This window comes from Centropristis striata, chromosome 8, assembly GCF_030273125.1.
Source record: "Centropristis striata isolate RG_2023a ecotype Rhode Island chromosome 8, C.striata_1.0, whole genome shotgun sequence".
NCBI classification, from domain to species: Eukaryota; Metazoa; Chordata; class Actinopteri; order Perciformes; family Serranidae; genus Centropristis; species Centropristis striata.
In genome coordinates this window covers 4,708,056-4,728,944 of record NC_081524.1, presented here as the reverse complement: position 1 = coordinate 4,728,944, position 20,889 = coordinate 4,708,056, and the positions used below count along the sequence as shown (strand labels likewise).

Below are 20,889 nucleotides of genomic sequence, written 5' to 3'. Positions count from 1 at the left end.
TATTTTATTCATGTATTTTATTTTTATTTTTCAGTTTTTTTATCTTGGTAAGAAACAAATAATCATCAGGTCACTCTGCTCGGGCCAGTTCATCGCTGCTGGCAGCTTTAATTTATCTTGTTTTAAGAGTTAATTTCTTATTTCAAGTGTTCAACATGCTTATTTCTAGATTTAATAATCTTAATTTAAGAAATCTTGTCAAGGTAAATTATCTGTCCATGCAGCAAGATCATTTCCCTCAGATTTAGTGTTTTTATCTGGTTTTTAGACACACCTTTTTTGCAGTGTACTCAATGATAAAATAAATGTGTGAATTATAGTCAGTGAATAACACACAATGTGTCAAAGAGCTACTGCAATACATTGTATTGATTTTGCTAGTTTATATCTGATCTGACATCCCACATGCTTCGTTAATGCTGTTTTCATAGATCAACTTGTTTGCCAACTGGTTCATTAAAACTAATTTCAGACAAAGTCAATGAGTCAGTTATGAGAAAAGTCAACAGCAGAAGCTATTAATTATCAAATCCAATTTAGTAACTTTATGCTGGCAGTGTTGAAGCAGCATGTGGTGTTAAGTGTGTTACAGTGGTGGACAGTTGCCTAGCTGCAAATGTTTAATTTATACACAACAAGTCTTCCAAAACATAAATCCACAGGTCATTTGTTCAAACCATTAAATATAACCTACAATATTGTTTACTAAATTAACGTCCTTCCTGGTGACAGGACAAAAACACAAACAACCCCCATTCCAAAAACGCTGGGATGCCGTGCAAAATGTAAATAAAAAAGAATGCATCAAACTAAGAATTAGTGGATGTATTTACCAAAATTAAATGTTTTCTGTTTGAACACTGATTTCTTGTCTTTGAATTGTATTGTATTGCACTGGGTGTTGTTGTATATGAGCCATGTTTAAAACAAGATCAATTATCTAACACTTCTAAATCAAAAGTTTTTTTTTATCTTGGTAAGAAACAAATAATTTGCAGTGCACTCTGCTCGGGCCAGTTCATCAGAATCAGAAAAAAAATGTCTGTCACGACAGATAATCATCTTAAGAGTTAATTTCTTATTTTAGGTGTCCAACGTGCTTATTTCTAGATTAAATAATCTTAATTTAAGAAATCTTAAATCAAGTGAAATTATCTGTCCATGCAGCAATATCATTTGCCTCAGATTTAGTGTTTTTATCTTGTTTTTAGATGTCCCTTTTTTAGCAGTGGCAAATTAATCGCATTTTTGAGGCCTTTATCGTATTCAAAAACTCACCAAACTCAGAACAAAATTCAATCGTGACAAAAATTTACAACAATTTATGTTGGTCTGCTGTTCTTGCACTGAAATAAAAAGAAACCACAGTAAGTGGTTGTTTTTTATTTGCTTCAAACCTTTTGTATTCCTATTTATACTGTTTTACACTGCAAATTATTTGGTTCTTAAGATAAAACAAACTTAGATTTAGAAGTGTTGGATAATTTATCTTGTTTTAAGAGTTAATTTCTTATTTTAAGTGTTCAACATGCTTATTTCTAGATTTAATAATCTTAATTTAAGAAAATCTTGTCAAGTGAAATTATCTGTCCATGCAGCAAGATCATTTCCCTCAGATTTACTGTTTTTATCTTGTTTTTAGACTAAATACCTTTTTTGCAGTGTACATGCATTTGAGCATCCATCCATCCATCCATTTTCCTCCGCTTATCCGGGGCCGGGTCGCGGGGGCAGCTGGCTAAGTCACTATGTTAAGTTACTGCATTACATTATCGGGAAGTTATAAGAGATTTCAGATGCAAATTTAACTGAAAGCATCACTGTAATTTTTGCATTTATCTTTTGTAAAAAAATACTTTTTCTAACTGTTTAATGTACTAAACACCATATCTCTAACAAAAATATACTGTGATTTTTAATGGTAAAATCTTTGAGTTATGCAGCATTTATAAACTATTTTCTTGTCAATTATATGGCAAAACAGCGTTTCTTTTGATGGAAATTAAGCATTTAGTGTATTAATAAAAGAAAATTTTAAGAAAATCTTGTCAAGTGAAATTATCTGTCCATGCAGCAAGATCATTTCCCTCAGATTTAGTGTTTTATCTTGTTTTTAGACGTCCCTTTTTTAGCAGTGTAGCTCAGGGAGTTTGCCAGAAGTACACACTAATACATTTTGTAAACAAAGCATCCCAGTCTGTATGAAAAACAGCAAAAGAAAGATGAAGATACAGCACACAGGCAGAGTGACAGCAGCACACTTCAGCATCAGCCTTGACTTTGAGTGCTCCTCTGCTGAGTAATACTATGTTTACAATGGCTCACTGACTGGTGTTAAAGTTACTTTATATCTCATCTCTGACAACCTTTAAAATACCCTTGTGCCTTGTGCACTCTGTTCCTTTACTGAGAAGATTTATGAGGGCAATTCTAAAGAGTAACAAGCCCACAGAAAGGGGGGGCAGAGTGGTCAGCTCTTTAACCTCCTCTACCAAATTTGATTGGATTTGTCCTTTGTGGTTTGACAAAGACTACATGGTTAGAAACAAGGGAAGACAGCAGCATCCCTTAATTCACTACGACGACCACGACACAGAGCCAGATGCATTCTCTGGTTGCACTAAAAATGAAGTGAAGCAACGGGTAACTCAATTGAATTCCACACTATAAAGTGCTGTTGTCAGCAGGGAACGGTATATGGCACTGCATCAGAGCGCTAATAAATACAAAAAGCAGATCAGTCATATGGTGCCAGGGAAATAAAACGGTGTCAATATGCCGTACATTTCCTTGAGGAAGGACTCGTATCTTGTAAACCAAGGAAATATAAATGTTCTTTCAGGGAAGACGACACCGCTACTATTTCAGTAACCAAAACATCACATCTGTCTCACTGACTGCTGCACCGCTGCTTCACATGCACGCTGGATATAGTTGCACATTTACATATGATTACAAAACACCATGACTATAGGAAAAAGACATTTTTTAATTTTGTTGGACAAGGTTCAGGATTTTAGTTGTACACAAAAGTAAAAATCCGGTAACGCTTTATATTAAGGTCCTTGTAATAACCATTAATTAACTAGTAATTAGGCCCTTGTAAGTCCTTACACGATGCTCATTAACATTATTGTGTGTTTATAAGCTTATATAAGTGTTAATAATGGCATTACAAACACCCATGACCCACCCATTATGTCTCTGCCATGCCTTTATTAATCTTATTTTGTTTGCTTATTGATATTAAAATATACTTTATTGCTCATCTATTATAAGTTAACTATAAGTTAACTATGCTTTTTGCAACTACCGGATCTAAAGCGAGAACAATGCCTTATTACTGGTTAATTAATGGTTATTAAGGACCTTATTATAAAGCGTTACCAAAAATCCTTATTATGCAATGTTATCTGATAAAGAAGTCCTTCACTAAAGAACGCCAACAGGGAGTAATTGATATGCAAATAGCCATTCTGTATAAAGCCAAATATTAATTTTCGTATTTACAGAACTGCAACTATGCAGCCATGCACTCAATCACACTTGCAGACGACTGTCATATAATGCTGCTTTGAGACCTAACATCAATAAAAAAAATGTGTTTTGGAATGTATGAAAAGCTTTAAATGGATTTTAACCTTCAACTCCATCTACACATAAATTGTATTAAGATTTATCTAGTAAGGTGCAGACTAAGTCCAGTATTTGCTGCATTTAGTTAACACTATAACATTAAAAAGACAGCTTTCCTGTACAATAAGACTGTCCACCTCACAAATATAGCCCCGTGTGTAATTTGTACAGCAGCTTATTACGATCCATATTGATGTTAGTGGTTAACTTAGCGGCACCTTCTAGTGACCACAGTAGTAATTATTGTTAGTTTAAAAGCGAGAGTATACCATTAAGAATAAGAATGACGAGGTCCACTTAGGGCAGGAGGTGGTAAATGGCTCCAATACATAACTCTGTAACACGTGAAGCACTTTCAGTAGTAACGTCCATTTATTTTAATTGTTTAACAATCTTTTTCTAGGCTTAACCATGCCAAAGGCTTTATGCCTTTTCTTATTGTCAATTTGTCCATTTAAATATGTTTACAGTGCAATAACTAAATAACATTAGCATGCTGCCCCCGCGACCTGGCCCCAGATAAGCGGCGGAAAATGGATGGATGGATGGATGCTCAAATGCATGTACACTGCAAAAAAGGTGTTTAGTCTAAAAACAAGATAAAAACACTAAATCTGAGGGAAATGATCTTGCTGCATGGACAGATAATTTACCTTGACAAGATTTCTTAAGTAAGATTATTAAATCTAGAAATCATAACATGCATAACTCTGTAACACATGAAGCACTTTCAGTTGTAACGTCCATTTATTTTAATTGTTTAACAATCTTTTTCTAGGCTTAACCATGTACTTAGTGGCAGTGTATTTTACAGTGGAGTAATGTATTTAAAATAAAAATAAAAAACTGTAAAAAACTGTTTTGGCTGATATATGCATTTACTGTGTTTCATTGTTACTGAAACTGAATTAACTCATTTATAATTTTACGGTCTTTTACTGCCATGATTTAGCAGTTTTTCACCGTAAAATCTCCAGACATTTTTTTACAGTGCACCAACCTTTATGCCTTTTCTTATTGTCCATTTGTCACTTCACACAGCAGCAAAAGTACGTGTGAATTTAAATATGAAGGAGGCTAATTTAAGCTTTTACACATAGTAGGGGTCGTGCAAAACCTCCCCTCAGTCTCATTTGTTGTGATTAATAGAATCTTAATTTCTCAGGAGATGGTTCAAACGTGCTTTGACAAAAAAAAAAAAAACCTTCACTCAACGTCCACTTACTGGCTTCAAAAGGCTTCAGAGAGCTTATTTGTTAATTGCTATACTTGCAATTTAAAGATTCTCTTAGTTAAGTAGAAAAACTGCGCTGTTGCATTTTTAACTCGTCTTAGATTTGTCCTATAATTTATATATCAAGGTGACTTTCTGTTGCCAGTCTGTCTGTTTTAACAGTTTCTCTGCAATGCATAAATATTCTTAATTAACCAGCACTCTGGGAAACTATCGGTGTTTTCAAAATTAATGTTGACTGAGGTCAAATTTCAGCAGTGCGTTCATAGTCACTATGAACACGACAACAGTTATTTCTTAAGAGGAAACCATGAGGCAGTCTCTTTGACACGGCTTTGAATAAATAAACAGATCGTTTTTATCTAATGATGCTTTTTGAATTGTCAGTATGGGGCTGTTCTCTATGGATTCACTGGTGCATGGGGCTAAACGCGACGTCCTGGTTTTCTGGAGTGTTTCTCCCCACCAGCAGTGCCTCACCTTAACATGAGTGAATTACTCTTTCCCATGAGAATGATTACCTGCACTTAGCTCTCTCTCTGTGGATTCATCGCACAATAACAGCCATTTCAAAGCTTGAGGCTTTTACTTCTTGTTAATTGCTGTTAAATAATGACACTTGTGAATGGAAATGTTTACTCTATTGCAAGTAAATCTTGATTTGAATCTAAAGGAGGGGCGATGTCACAACTGCAGCTTCTTCACCGCAGACAAAGCGCCAGCACGGATTCATTTTTGCATAACGAATCACATAAGGAATACAGTATTTAAAGCTTTAAAGCAGGGATGGGCAACTTAAATATCCTTTATTTAACCAGGTAAAAAGTCTCGTTGAGATTAAAAAATCTCTTTTACAAGAGAGACCTGTAGATGATTCAGAAGCCATATGTTTTATTTAAACTGATTAGTGTTGTGATTGGATGTTACCATTAAAGAATTATACACAGATTAATAAATGCTGGAAGGGGCCACAATTTTTCATCGACACTACCACAGGGCCACATATAGGACCGTGCACTTCACCAGATATGATGAAACTGCAATTTTAAATATGTTTACAGTGCAGTAACTTAACATTAGCCTGCTGCCCCCGCGACCCGGCCCCGGATAAGCGGCGGAAAATGGATGGATGGATGCTCAAATGCATGTACACTGCAAAAAAGGTGTGTCTAAAAACACTAAATCTGAGGGAAATGATCTTGCTGCATGGACAGATAATTTCCCTTGACAAGATTTCTTAAATTAAGGTTATTAAATCTAGAAATCAGCATGTTGAACGCTAAAAAAATAAGAAATTAAAACAAGATCAATTATCTAACACTTCTAAATCTTAGTTTGTTTTATCTTAAGAACCAAATCATTTGCAGTGTATAACAGTATAAATAGGAATACAAAAGGTTTGAAGCAAATAAAAAATAACCACCTACTGTGGTTTCTTTTTATTTTAGTGCAAGAACAGCAGACCAACATTAATTGCAAGAAGTAATTTTGTGCATTTCTGCACTGCACTTTTAAAGATTTCATGCTCAAATGCATGTAGTTGCACTGAGGGCCACTTCAAGTGAGGCTGCAGGCCGTATGTGGCCCCCCGGGCCTCATGTTGCCCATCCCTGCTTTAAACCATGCATCTGGGTAGTATTTAAGAGTAGAAATATATTCATGAAATCAAGGAATGATGTCAGTGAGAATGAGCGAATTGGGAATAAGTCAAGGCATAAATCAAACAAACTTTCTAAAATTATTTTATGTGGGGAAACCAATTTACGGGAAATGATCAGACATATGTTTGTTGTGAGCAAGAGCCTACTGAGACCCCCAGGAAAGCATTTGAAGTACACAAAGTGTTTGCTTTTGCACCTCCTCATATTTTGCGTTCTTTGTCTTGTCTATGACACCTCCCTCCCACAGACAAGCTGCTAGATTTTTTTCTTCTCTCTCTCTCTCTCTCTCTCTTTTTTTTTTTTTGATCTCCTCAAACACGTCCATTTGCATTTTAAACATGTCAAGGAAATGGCTTCCGTCTCAGCTGCTGTCACTGTGTTTGGCAGACAAGCAGAGGATGTCTGTTTATGTGACACAGACAAAATATACCTCGCTGCAGATGCCACCGTGCAGCATGTGTTACGAGGTGCTGCAGCACAAATGGGTGTCACGGAAAGCCAGAATCAATCTGTCAGTTCTAAACTCAGACAAATTATGCGTTCGAGATCATTGCCAAGATGTTTTTGACGACACTTAATTTAAAAATCATGTAGAAATATGGAAAATATATGGAAATATGCATCATAAAGATAGATGGAGAACACATGAGGGTTGGTGTTAACTGCAGCTATCCCTATATGTGAGGATTTTTACTCAGGGAGCTATAAAAAAAAACTGATTAGCAGCAGCAGCTTCAGTTAACCCTTTGATGCACAACATGAGCCTAAAGTGATCCGACAGAGTTTTTATGTTCTATATCTTTGCAATAAATTAATTTCATCGTTCGGTATTCCAGGTTTTCCTTAATTAGTTTGTTTTTGATCATCATTCATCCTAATTTTAAGTTTTCCTTTATTCATTTTTTAATAAAATCCCTTTTTGTGTCACTACTCTTCTAATGCACAACAAGGGTAAAAAATGACCCATATCCATTTTTTGGCTAAGTAGCTTGCTAAGCTAACTGCTTAGCTAACTTTTTGGCTAAGTATGTAGCTAAGTAGCTTGCTAGCTACTTAGCTAACTTCTTGGCTAAGTAGCTTGCGAAGCTAACTACTTACCTAAATTCTTGGCTAAGTAGCTTACTAACTACTTCGCTAACTTCTTGGCTAAGTATTTAGCTAAGTAGCTTGCTAAGCTAACTACTTAGCTAACTTCTTGGCTAAGTATGTAGCTAAGTAGCTTGCTAACTACTTAGCTAACTTCTTGGCTAAGTAGCTTGCGAAGCTAACTACTTACCTAAATTCTTGGCTAAGTAGCTTACTAACTACTTCGCTAACTTCTTGGCTAAGTATTTAGCTAAGTAGCTTGCTAAGCTAACTACTTAGCTAACTTCTTGGCTAAGTATGTAGCTAAGTAGCTTGCTAACTACTTAGCTAACTTCTTGGCTAAGTAGCTTGCGAAGCTAACTACTTACCTAAATTCTTGGCTAAGTAGCTTACTAACTACTTCGCTAACTTCTTGGCTAAGTATTTAGCTAAGTAGCTTGCTAAGCTAACTACTTAGCTAACTTCTTGGCTAAGTATCTAGCTAAGTAGCTTGCTAAGCTGACTACTTATCTAACTTCTTGACTAAGTAGCTTACTAACTACTTCGCTAACTTCTTGGCTAAGTATTTAGCTAAGTAGCTTGCTAAGCTAACTACTTAGCTAACTTCTTGGCTAAGTATGTAGCTAAGTAGCTTGCTAGCTACTTAGCTAACTTCTTGGCTAAGTAGCTTGCGAAGCTAACTACTTACCTAAATTCTTGGCTAAGTAGCTTACTAACTACTTCGCTAACTTCTTGGCTAAGTATTTAGCTAAGTAGCTTGCTAAGCTAACTACTTAGCTAACTTCTTGGCTAAGTATGTAGCTAAGTAGCTTGCTAACTACTTAGCTAACTTCTTGGCTAAGTAGCTTGCGAAGCTAACTACTTACCTAAATTCTTGGCTAAGTAGCTTACTAACTACTTCGCTAACTTCTTGGCTAAGTATTTAGCTAAGTAGCTTGCTAAGCTAACTACTTAGCTAACTTCTTGGCTAAGTATGTAGCTAAGTAGCTTGCTAACTACTTAGCTAACTTCTTGGCTAAGTAGCTTGCGAAGCTAACTACTTACCTAAATTCTTGGCTAAGTAGCTTACTAACTACTTCGCTAACTTCTTGGCTAAGTATTTAGCTAAGTAGCTTGCTAAGCTAACTACTTAGCTAACTTCTTGGCTAAGTATCTAGCTAAGTAGCTTGCTAAGCTGACTACTTATCTAACTTCTTGACTAAGTATTTAGCTAAGTAGCTTGCTAAGCTAACAACTTAGCTAACTTCTTGGCTAAGTATTTAGCTAAGTAGCTTACTAAGCTAACTTCTTGGCTAAGTAGTTAGCTTAGCAAGCTACTAAGCCAAGTAGTTAGCTATGCAATAATACAAAACCTTTTTTTCTTCATAAAGTATGAGAGGCAAAATGGAAACAATAATCTGTTGTTATCAAAAATAAGATATTTAAAGAATACTTGCGATATTCATTCATAAAATAAGTTGATATCAAAAGATAGAGCACAGAAACACACAGCCAGCATTAAATAACATGAATGAGGCTCATTTTAGACCCGTGTTGTGCATTAGAAGGTGTTTAATATGTTGTGCAAAGGGTTAACTACTGTAAATATGAGAAACACTGGAGCTCAGGCATTGACAGACACTGTGAGTCATGATAGGAATTATAATAGGGAATTCTCCCCAGTTTAGTTTAATAATAAAGGCTACTAACTAGCTCATTTTGTTTCCATTCTCCCTCTCCTCTCCTCTCGTCTCCCTCCCGGCAGGCTGCTGCTCTGCCTGCACCGGCAAATTGGCAGAGCTGCTATGCAGTTTCACAAGAGTGCTGCCGAGCTTCTGTGCTTAATGAATTGCTGAATGTGTTTGCTATCCTTATGGGCAAAGATCCACTGCCGAGTCTCACTAAGCCTCCTTGATTTGTCTTGTTACATTGAGGTTAAGCATTTTATTACTCAAGTCTTTTTTTTTTTCTTCTTCCACAGTTCACTTCATTATGTTTTTTCGGCGCCTTCATTTACTTACCTTCCACTTTAAGAGACACCTAGCAAGTAAAAAAGCTATTTGTATCCCTTTGGTTTTTCCAGTCAAAAGGTAGAATTAAATCTGCAGTCCGGGAGGTTTAATGAAAAGATGAAATAGCTTCTTTTGTTCTGACTGGTTTCAGAATTAAATTGTAAAATCGGCATCAGAAAAGATCACAGTGATATTTAATTGGTAGGCTACTTGTTGGGTGGTTCTGACTGAGACATACATTTTTTTTAGTAAATATTAATACACTAAATACTTAATTTCCATCAAAAGAAATGCTGTTTTGCCATATAATTGACAAGAAAATAGTTTATAAATGCTGCATAACTCAAAGATTTTACCATTAAAATCACAGTATATTTTTGTTAGAGATATGGTGTTTAGTACATTTAACAGATAGAAAAAGTATTTTTTTTTAACAAAAGATAAATGCAAAAATTACAGTGATGCTTTCATTAAATTTGCATCTGAAATCTCTCATAACTTCCTGATAATCTAATGCAGTAACTTAACATAGTAACTTAGCCAGCTGCCCCCGCGACCCGGCCCCGGATAAGCGGCGGAAAATGGATAGATGGATGCTCAAATGCATGTACACTGCAAAAAAGGAGTGTCTAAAAACAAGATAAAAACACTAAATCTGAAGGAAATGATCTTGCTGCATGGACAGATAATTTAACTTGACAAGATTTCTTAAATTAAGATTGTTAAATATAGAAATAAGCATATAACAGTATAAATAGGAATACAAAAGGTTTGAAGCAAATAAAAAACAACCACGATTGAATCTGGTCTGCGATTGAATTTTGTTCTGAGTTTGGTGAGTTTTTGCATATGATAAAGGCCTCAAAAATGTGATTCATTTTCCATTATAATAATAATAGACGAACCAATTATGGTCCCTAAAAATACTGTTTTGGCTGATATCTACATTTACGGTGTTTCGTTGCTACTGAAACTGAATGAACTCATTTATAATTTTACGGTCTTTTACTGTCATGCTTTAGCAGTTTCTCATATGGATTCTTTAGAGTGGTTCAGGCTCTTACAGCGCTGAAACATGACAGCAGCCAGCTCTGACAGCTGGCATTTGTCAGACATGTTCCTCAACTTAGCCTTTCCGTCCCAACACTCAGAGAGCTCCTGAGCGGGGCCAGCGACTGCGTTATGGGGAAATAAATGCAGCAATGTTTTCCATCCTTACCTGACAATCTCTGACAAGTGCCTGGCACCTACTCTTCCCTTTTTAAACAGCAGGTAGGTGACAACAGCCTTCCTTTGTCATGTAAGGCTGAGCTCTGCAGTTGTTCTTGACAGGTAAATGTCTTATGAAACAGTCAGGGAATGGAAATCATGGAGCTTGTCAGTTAAAGAGGCAGAAAGTGGGAGCTGGCGGTGCACAGGAAGCAGCGGCTGGTGTGATCGTATTGTTTCTGACAGGGAAGAGGATGTGTGCGCCGCCATACCTTGTTGCATTAAGGAGCCGACTCCGAACCAGAAGCTGTTGAGGAGAGTGAAGTTGTTCTCCACCACGTCTGATCCGGGGTTACAGGGATGGGCGTCGTACCACTCGTACGGGCTGAACCTGGGAACGAGACAGGAAGTCATGGGGAAGCAGTTTTTAAAAAGTCTTTATCGGTTGTGAGATGAAAAAATGACAGAAGGATGAATTCCACAGTTTCTTCCTCGAGAGGAATCTCAAAAGTTGACTCGTATTAGCGTCAAGGTTATTATAGTTAACGAAAACTAACGGAATAACGAAAACTAGAATTGAAAAAACATTTTCGTTAACTGAAATAAAAATAAAAACGAGAGTTTTTAAAAAAACGATAACTAACTGAAACTGTATGGTTGTGTGGTTACAAAACTAACTAAAACTAACTATAATTATAGTGAAAATGTCCTCAGTTTTCTTTTTTGTCAACGTTTTTTTTGGGGGGAAGTAATTAGTAATTAGTAATTAGTAATGGGGAAGCAGTTTTTTTTTTAATCTTTATCGGTTGTGAGATGAAAAAATGACAGAAGGATGAATTCCACAGTTTCTTCCTCGAGAGGAATCTCAAACGTTGACTCGTATTAGCGTCAAGGTTATTATAGTTAACGAAAAAAAAACTCACGAAATAACGGAAACTAGAATTGAAAAAACATTTTCGTTAACTGAAATAAAAATAAAAACGAGTTTTTAAAAAAATGATAACTAACTGAAACTGTATTGTGTGGTTACAAAACTAACTAAAACTAACTATAATTATAGTGAAAATGTCCTCAGTTTTCATTTTTGTCAACGTTTTTTTTTGGGGGAAGTAATTAGTAATTAGTAATTAGTAATGGGGAAGCAGTTTTTTTTTTTAAATCTTTATCGGTTGTGAGATGAAAAAATGACAGAAGGATGAATTCCACAGTTTCTTCCTCGAGAGGAATCTCAAAAGTTGACTCGTATTGGCGTCAAGGTTATTATAGTTAACGAAAACTAACGAAATAACGAAAACTAGAATTGAAAACCATTTTCGTTAACTGAAATGAAAATAAAAACGAGAGTTTTTAAAAAAACGATAACTAACTGAAACTGTATTGTGTGGTTACAAAACTCACTAAAACTAACTATAATTATAGTGAAAATGTCCTCAGTTTTCGTTTTTGTCAGCGTTTTTTTTTTGGGGGAAGTAATTAGTAATTAGTAATTAGTAATGGGGAAGCAGTTTTTTTTAAATCTTTATCGGTTGTGAGATGAAAAAAGGACAGAAGGATGAATTCCACAGTTTCTTCCTCGAGAGGAATCTCAAACGTTGACTCGTATTAGCGTCAAGGTTATTATAGTTAACGAAAACTCACGAAATAACGAAAACTAGAATTGAAAAAACATTTTCGTTAACTGAAATAAAAATAAAAACGAGTTTTTAAAAAAACGATAACTAACTGAAACTGTATTGTGTGGTTACAAAACTAACTAAAGCAACTATAATTATAGTGAAAATGTCCTCAGTTTTCGTTTTTGTCAACGTTTTTTTTTTCATTCATAATTCAGTGTTTCTATTTGAACATGGAACATATGGTAAATATGTTTACTGAGACTGGGATGTCTACACTCCAACCAAAATTCAAAGAGTTAATAACCTTATTGGGGCTTAGATGGATAAACCAAAGGAAATAAAGGAAACATTTATTGTGACCTTATTGAATCTGGCACCCAACAAATACCCCATTACAAAAAAACTAAAACTAACACTAAAACTAATAAAAACTAAACTAAAACTAAGCATTTTCAAAAAATAAAAACTAAACTAAAACTAGAAAATTCAGTCTAAAAACTAATTAAAACTAACTGAATTTGAAGACAAAAATATAAAACAATATTAAAACTAAAACTACTGAAAAATCCAAAACTATTATAACCTTGATTAGCGTGAGAGGTATTCTGAGAGTTATTTTATAGTTCTGCCGGCAGTTTGCAATAGCAAAACTATAGTATTGATGACTGCAGAAGGGAAGCATCTCCTCAAAGCAGTAATTTTTTTGTGCCTAACAAACATGTACATCCAATGCAATGACAGTTGCTTTTATATCTCGCTACATTGCTACACTGAAAAAAACTGGAGTGACATTTCCTTAAAAAAAGCTCTGCATGTTTTTGCACACAGAAAGTGTTTGTAATCTTTACTCAGGCTGTTTCTAAGTAATATTTATTTAAAAGAACCACTTATTTTTTCTGAAAATACACAAGTAAATTACAGATTCACTGATGCCCCTCAATTACATTTAATGAAGCCAATGAACTGGTTTAGTGAATATTTCTTGGAACGTATTCAATTTACATACAAAACTCTGGACACATAATAACAAACAATCACTAAGTAATGCACCACATGATAAACTGCTATTTCAAAGTAAAAGCACTGAATTCGGATTTCTTTGTAGAATTTATATGGATGATTGAATAAATAATTACAGGGCCAAAAAATCTATTTTTTTCAGTGCAATTACAGTCAGAGCTTTTTGTGGTATGTTGGTAAAACCATAATTTAAACCACTGAGAGGAAAAATACACTCAAATGTTTTTGCAAAGCCTAGAAAAACATTTCTTTGCACCTATGAGACTGAAGCTAGGTTCCTGTGTTACTATGAGAGATCATAAGTACACATTTAGTGTTATCATGGCAGTTATTCCTGGACACTTGCAGGTTGCTGAACATTACAAACATAGTCAACGTGTCACACAGATGAAACATGTATGTCTCAGGTGTAGTCAAACTGGTCAAACTGGCCACAGCTTATATGGTCAGGTTGGATGGCCAGTGCCTGGTCAGCATACACTACTGGTCAAAAGTTTTAGAACACACCAACTTTTCCAGAATGTAATTGAAAATGATGCAGTTTAATGTCTCAGTGTACTCTGAAATGAATGCACATTTGAAACATTTAAATTCTTTATTGAGCATGATAGTGTTTTGAAAGTAAAAAAAAGATTCAAAATCACATTTTATGTTCGACTAAAGGACTAAAAAAAGACACAAAATGACCAAAAAAAGACACAAAAAGACACAAAATGACTTACAAAGACATGAAAAGAATTCAAAAATGGACAAAATAGCCCAAGACTCCATACAGTTAAGTTGTTAATCCATTTCTTGTTCCCTGAAAAAGGCCTACTTGTATAATTCTGAAATGTACATTATTTTTCAGTTTTGGTTAAGCTTACCTTTTTTTATTTACCTCTGGCAGTTCACCACTTACCTTTGTACCATTTCAAGCTGTTCATTTGACTTGAACTGCTTGAATTTCAATAAAAAACTGGAAAATTTGGTAAAACTTTTGACCGGTAGTGTATGTATCCAAGTGTGTCGAGTGTACGGATACCTGCTGTGGAGAATTACTAAGAAAAACTAAAATCGCTACACTGCGTTGGTCGCTATTTTATTGGTTTCCCATTGGGTGCTTGGAAAGCAGACAGCGTTCAGTAAGTTTATGAGAGGTTTTGAACTGAAAAACAGCTCTATGCTGCTGCAGGAAACAGCAATTGAGCAGTAAGTGTCAACCTGAACATTAAAGCCATGGGCCATAATCACAAAAACAATGTAGTGAAAGACATTAAAAAGCTCTGTAAAGCTAAAGGGGAAGTGCAGGAAGAAGAGTTGGGTGATAGTTTTCTGTGGGTTCATCACATAGACTGTATATAAAGAATGTCATGTCTTTAAAATATCCCCGAGGCGAGAGTTGGAGTCAGAGTAAAGAGTTTGCGCCCAAAACAGCCACGCTAGCCAATCAGATCACAGTGTGAGCTGTCAATCATGATGTTACACCCCCTTTTAATTGCATCAAATAACTAATTAAAACCAAAGTTAAACATTTTAGCATGATGGAAAACTACCTAACATGACAGAAACCATATTTGTGAAAAAATTCTTTAGATGTACTTTGAGTTTTAGGCCTATTTCCCATCCACTAACATGGAGGGGGCGGGGCTTCTGGCCTATACTGCAGCCAACCACTAGGGGGTGGTTAAGATGTTTTGGCTTCACTATTGGGGAGCTTTCAGGCTGCCATCTTTATATTTAGCCTTTGGTTCATCACTATGAGCAACAACTTTCAAGTTAAATAGTATTTTCATTTGTTGATCAATTAAAACATTGACTAGTCTAGTCTAACTGCAGTAACTATGCAAAGGAAAAAAACGTTTTTACGTTTTTTTTAATGTTTTTCAATTGGCCAGCCTAATGGGTTATAGTTAGGTAATTGATATGACACTTTTTCCTATTATGTAATATTTACGCTCAAAAATAATGATGGTTTAACTATAGTAACAGTAACTATAAGCTTGTTGTTTTCTTTCTGCTTTTGTATTTAGTTTTCAGAGTATTTAAGACTTAATATTATAAAGTAATGTTATATTTTAGTATTAATATAATTTTATCTCACTTTTTTTTTTACTTAATTGTGGCTATTATATAGGTAATAATTTCCCAATCAAATTTGGAGTTGGATTTTGTAGTTACTGCAATTTTTATATAAGAAGAAAGAAAGAAAGAAAGAAAGAAAGAAAGAAAGAAAGAAAGAAAGAAAGAAAGAAAGAAAGAAAGAAAGAAAGGTATGAGTATATTGTATGGAACAATTGTATGGTTTTGCCGTAATCCTGCAAAGCCTGCTGCCCCCGCGACCCGGCCCCGGATAAGCGGACGAGAATGGATGGATGGACTATCTAGATCATAATTTCCCTATAAAATTTGGAGTTGGATTTTGTAGTTACTGCAATTTTTATATTATTATTTCTCTGAATTAAAGCAAAAATTTTAAATCAAAAATTTTGTCACAAGATAAAACAGACACCGAGGAGTTCTAACCCATTTTTAGTTATCACTCAATTTCAACCAAATGTAGGCTTTGTAGGGCAGCCATGTAGGGAACAATGTAGTCAGCCAACCACCAGCTTCATATGTAAGTTTAACTGGTTTTATAAACCTAATCTACCATCAAATGTCACGTTAAAACATTTAAAAATCTCCTGGTTTAGCTTTACTTCAAAATCCCCCTCAACTATTTCTTATAAGCCTTGAAAGAAAGAAAGAAAGAAAGGTATGAGTATATTGTATGGAACAATTGTATGGTTTTGCCGTAATCCTGCAAAGCCTGCTGCCCCCGCGACCCGGCCCCGGATAAGCGGACGAGAATGGATGGATGGACTATCTAGATAATAATTTCCCTATCAAATTTGGAGTTGGATTTTGTAGTTACTGCAATTTTTACATCATTATTTCTCTGAATTAAAGCAAATGTAGGCTTTGTAGGGCAGCCATGTAGGGAACAATGTAGTCAGCCAACCACCAGCTTCATATGTAAGTTTAACTGGTTTTATAAACCTAATCTACCATCAAATGTCACGTTAAAACATTTAAAAATCTCCTGGTTTAGCTTTACTTCAAAATCCCCCTCAACTATTTCTTATAAGCCTTGTCCTAAAGGGGACCAACGAGGCACAGAAATCACATTTTTCAGAGGGTATAAAATGTCATGTTTGAGATTGTGAAGCATGAAGAGTCCTCTTAAAGTCACATGAAACTATAAAGCATGCATCCTTCCATACCTCTGCCATTTAGTTTGACATCTGCTGAAAATGCTGCACACCTTTTTATTGCACAAGCCATTTTCGGTGGCAGATTCTGAGATTAGATATGCTAAATGTCACTACTGTCCCCCTTTTTAAAATGTATTTATATAATGTGAAAAATCTTTTATTCTGGCTCTTTATTCTGCTTGCTCTACTGAGTTAAACTCTAGATAGTATCTCCCCGAAAATGTGGCATATCTGTTACTTTGATGAGATATAGCGGAGAGTACTAATGACAGGAAAAAAAGGCCCTTTTCTTCAAAAAACCAGATAAGTCGATGAAATGGTCCACAACACTGGAACCCACGATTCATTGAGTGCATATTTTCAGTTATGAGGGGCCTGATTTAGATTTCTCAAAAGAAATGTAATCAATATTGTTCAAAAGATAGCTACACTTCAATTTAATTACATGCTGCAAAAATATTTTCCGATTTGTCAGCAGTCTATTTTAATCAGACTCTGAAAAGGACTTAAGCACTTAACCATGAAATGGCCCGAAAATTGAGTTTTTCCTGCCATCATTCAAGTATTTGTCATTTTAATTCAGACATATGACTGATGGACAATAAGAGCCTCTGCCTATTTTTAGTGTGCATTAAAACAAAATATACTCACTAGTATTTCATATGATTTTCTTTTTATCCTGGAATCTGTGTATATTACCAGTCTCTTTATATTTCTGTTTGGGCTAAATTCATGTTTCTTTTTTGTTGTTGTTGTTGTTTGTTTGTTTGTTTGTCTGTTTTCGCCGTGTGGCTTTGTGCTGGTGTATTGTCGTTTTAATTGTTGTTGTTTTGGTTGTCCTTTATATTATTCTATGTATGTTATTTATGTTTATCCTGCTGCTCCCGCGACCCGGCCACAGATAAGCGGGTGAGAATGGAGAATGGATTACGTCTAATTTGTAAATATGTAAGTCTTTGTTGTCTAGAATTGTGTTTTAGTGTCTTGTTTTCATATTGTGGCTCCTAATAAGTAATCCACTGTTGTTTTTTGTTTATTCATTGTTTTTTGTTGTTGTTTGTTTGTTTGTCTGTTTTTGCCGTGTGGCTTTGTACTGGTGTATCGTAGTTTTCATTGTTGTTGTTGTTGTCCTTTATATTATTCTATGTATGTTATTTGTGTTTGCATTACATCTAATTTGTAAATATGTTTCTTAGTCTTTGTTGTCTAGAATTGTGTTTTATTGTCTTGTTTTCATATTGTGGCTCCTAATAAGTAATCCACTGTTCTTTTTTGATTATTCCTTATATATCTATATCTATATATCTATATCTATATCTCTATATATATATATATCTATATCTATATCTATATCTATATATATATATATATATATATTTATATATATATATATATATTTATATGGGTCAGTGACAAATAAGGGTTGGCAAGATGTAAAATGGTGTATCCACAAAAAAGGATAAATATTAAATACTTCATCCACCTACATTGTATTTAAGTGGACTTATACATATAATTACTTAATTTTAAAAAACATCAAATTAATTTTTTTTTTTTTTAGTATTTCTACATTTACACATTTTGTCAATATTGACCAGAACATATTCTAAATACAACCATTTTTTTCAAAAGTTTTGACAAATTCTGTAAAAATGTGTTATATACCATAATGTTATAATGCAATGTAAACATGGATTGTATTTTTTCTCATTTTAGTTCACGTTCATTTCCCTGTATATAATCAGATTTTTATGAGAAAAAATGACTGGTTACACCAACTGAACAGCAATATATATATATATATATATATATATATATATATATATACTCAGTAGTGTTTTCATCTCTGAGTGTTTCTCATCACATTCATGTGCTCTAATAACATTTGCAGTCATCAGAGAGGCCTTGGGCAGCTGCTGTGTGATAAATGTGTCTCTCCCTACCATTTCAATTAATTTCTTCAGTCTCATTTTGTTTTACTTTAATGTTAAATTGAAAGCCAGGGTCAAATAATGTGATAGTGAAGAAGCATGGGGGAGAAATACTATAGGAGAGGCTCTCTACGACACATGAACTGGACTTAAACAGGCTACAAATGAGGAAAAGAGCAACATCTTTTCTCTCTTTTTCTCTTTCTGAGTGCAATTTCTACAGACAGTAATTTCACAGACAATGTAGCAAGGGCTGATTCAATAGCAGCTGGTTCTCTGCTAATTCCTAAAAAGGCTGTGTCGGTAAGCAGAGCCATAAGCTTGCTTCAGACTGCGTGCTGAACAACCCTAGACAAAACTGTCTGCTAAACAACACTATTAGCTGTCGGCCAAGAGAACAGCCTACACAATCAGTAGAGGAGGTGATTTAAAAAACAGCCTGCTCTCCAAACACACAACAACAAAAAGCAAGAAATGATACTGCATTTGCATTTACTTCAGCCATGTGGAGCAATATATATACTGTGCTGTAATGTTTAAGTACTGCCAATCATGTACAGTTTACACCATTTACCATAATAACGCTGGAATATTTCCCTTATAGTGCCCTTTTATGTTATTTCATATGCAACATTTATGTTCAGTGGCAAGATTTGAATTCAAAAAGACACTCAGACTGCACATATTTGGCTATAAAAATATTGCTCACAGGCACATTTAAGTTGTTAGAAATGTATTGAAAAGGCTGTGTAGCTATTTATAGACATATAAGCAATATTCTTGGATTCACAAACTGTTTTAATGTCCGTTGCCTTTGTGCTTTTCTAAAAAGTTTTATTCCTCCAACAATGCAATTATAATTGCTTTTATATCTCGCTACATAATTAGAGTCAGAGCTTTTTGTGGTATGTTGGTAAAACCATAATTTAAACCACTGAGAGGAAAAATACACTAAAATGTTTGTGCAAAGAAACATATTTTGCACTTTTGAGATTGTAGCTAGGTTCCTGTGCTCCTATGAGAGATCATAAGTACACATTTAGTGTTAAAGTGTATCCACAAAAACCCTGTAAAGAATCATCGGTAACACTTTATATTAAGGTACATGTATTCAACATTAATTAGTTGCTTATTAGCAAGCAAATTAGTAACATATTGGCTCTTGATTAGTCATTATTAAGTAGTTATTAATGCCTTATTCTGCATGGCCTTATTATACAACTAATTAATGTTGAATACGTGTACCTTAATATTAAGTGTTACCAAAGTTTAGACTTTGTTTATACCTGTGTCTTTTGTTTGTATTTTGGGTACCTGCACTGTAAAACCCAACTTGTTGTTTCAACTTAAATATCTGAGTGTTGATGCTGCCAAAGAATTTTACATCGAGACAACAAAAACAATGGAATTAACTCAAATGAATCTTGAGATTTGACTCAATATTTTTAGTTAAAATGACTTTTCGCACAGATCTTTGTTGTATTGAAAAGGGAAAATTAGTTATGATAACAAACACGCAGCCTTGGGTTTTACAGTGTGGCAGCTTTATACTTTGTTAATTGAAATAAAATGAAAAATCTGACATAGCCAATAGATAGCCAAGCTTGTGTGGAGAAAAAGGAGCCATGCATGTGATGTAAGGACAGACTGAAAGATGCTAAACAGAGACAGAAATTAATGCAGAGGAAGTTGACAAATTTGAACCAAAATCTCCTGGACTTCAGAGGTTTAATGTAATATAAAGTGTTACCAAATCTTCTCATAATCTACACTCAGCATCTTCTATTTATCTATATTGCTTCAGATGTACTTCTCCAGGTTTTGAGTTATGGGTTGAATGACAGAGGTTAAATATATTCTGTCCTTATGTCCTCTTAAATCCTCCTGAGTCTCAAGATAATATAGGCTGATATACTAAAATAAAGGGCAGCATTTTTTCACAGCCACATAAGCATTACAGTATATTTTACATGTTATTTATGTCAGGCGATGGACTGAAACGTGCCTTTGGAAGCGAACCTTGCAGCATAATTACTGTGGTGCAGCAGAGCTTTTGAAATCCAAAGTGTTTTCTGCTTAATATTGTTGGTAATGCCTCGACACCTCTGTCCAGCATTTAAAATCACCTACTTGTGCTGAAGTAGCCCTCTTATTGTTCATCGCTGTCGGTTTTTATGCTCACACGATGCACTTTTAGCCGTGCAGCTTTTCAGCCATCTAGGCTGGCCTCCAAAAAAAAAAAAAAAAAAAATGCAACAATCTAAGATGA

The 20,889-nt window shown here is 34.8% G+C and overlaps 1 protein-coding gene across 1 annotated transcript in view; it reads right to left on the bottom strand.

Annotated features, from left to right (window-relative positions):
* The window catches only part of grik3 (glutamate ionotropic receptor kainate type subunit 3), a 219,166-nt gene that overhangs the window by 14,591 nt on the left and 183,686 nt on the right, over nucleotides 1-20,889 (bottom strand). Inside the window, exon 12 of the mRNA XM_059339180.1 lies at nucleotides 11,090-11,208. Coding sequence (XP_059195163.1) covers nucleotides 11,090-11,208 — 119 coding nt within the window. The remainder of the gene's footprint in view (nucleotides 1-11,089; nucleotides 11,209-20,889) is intronic.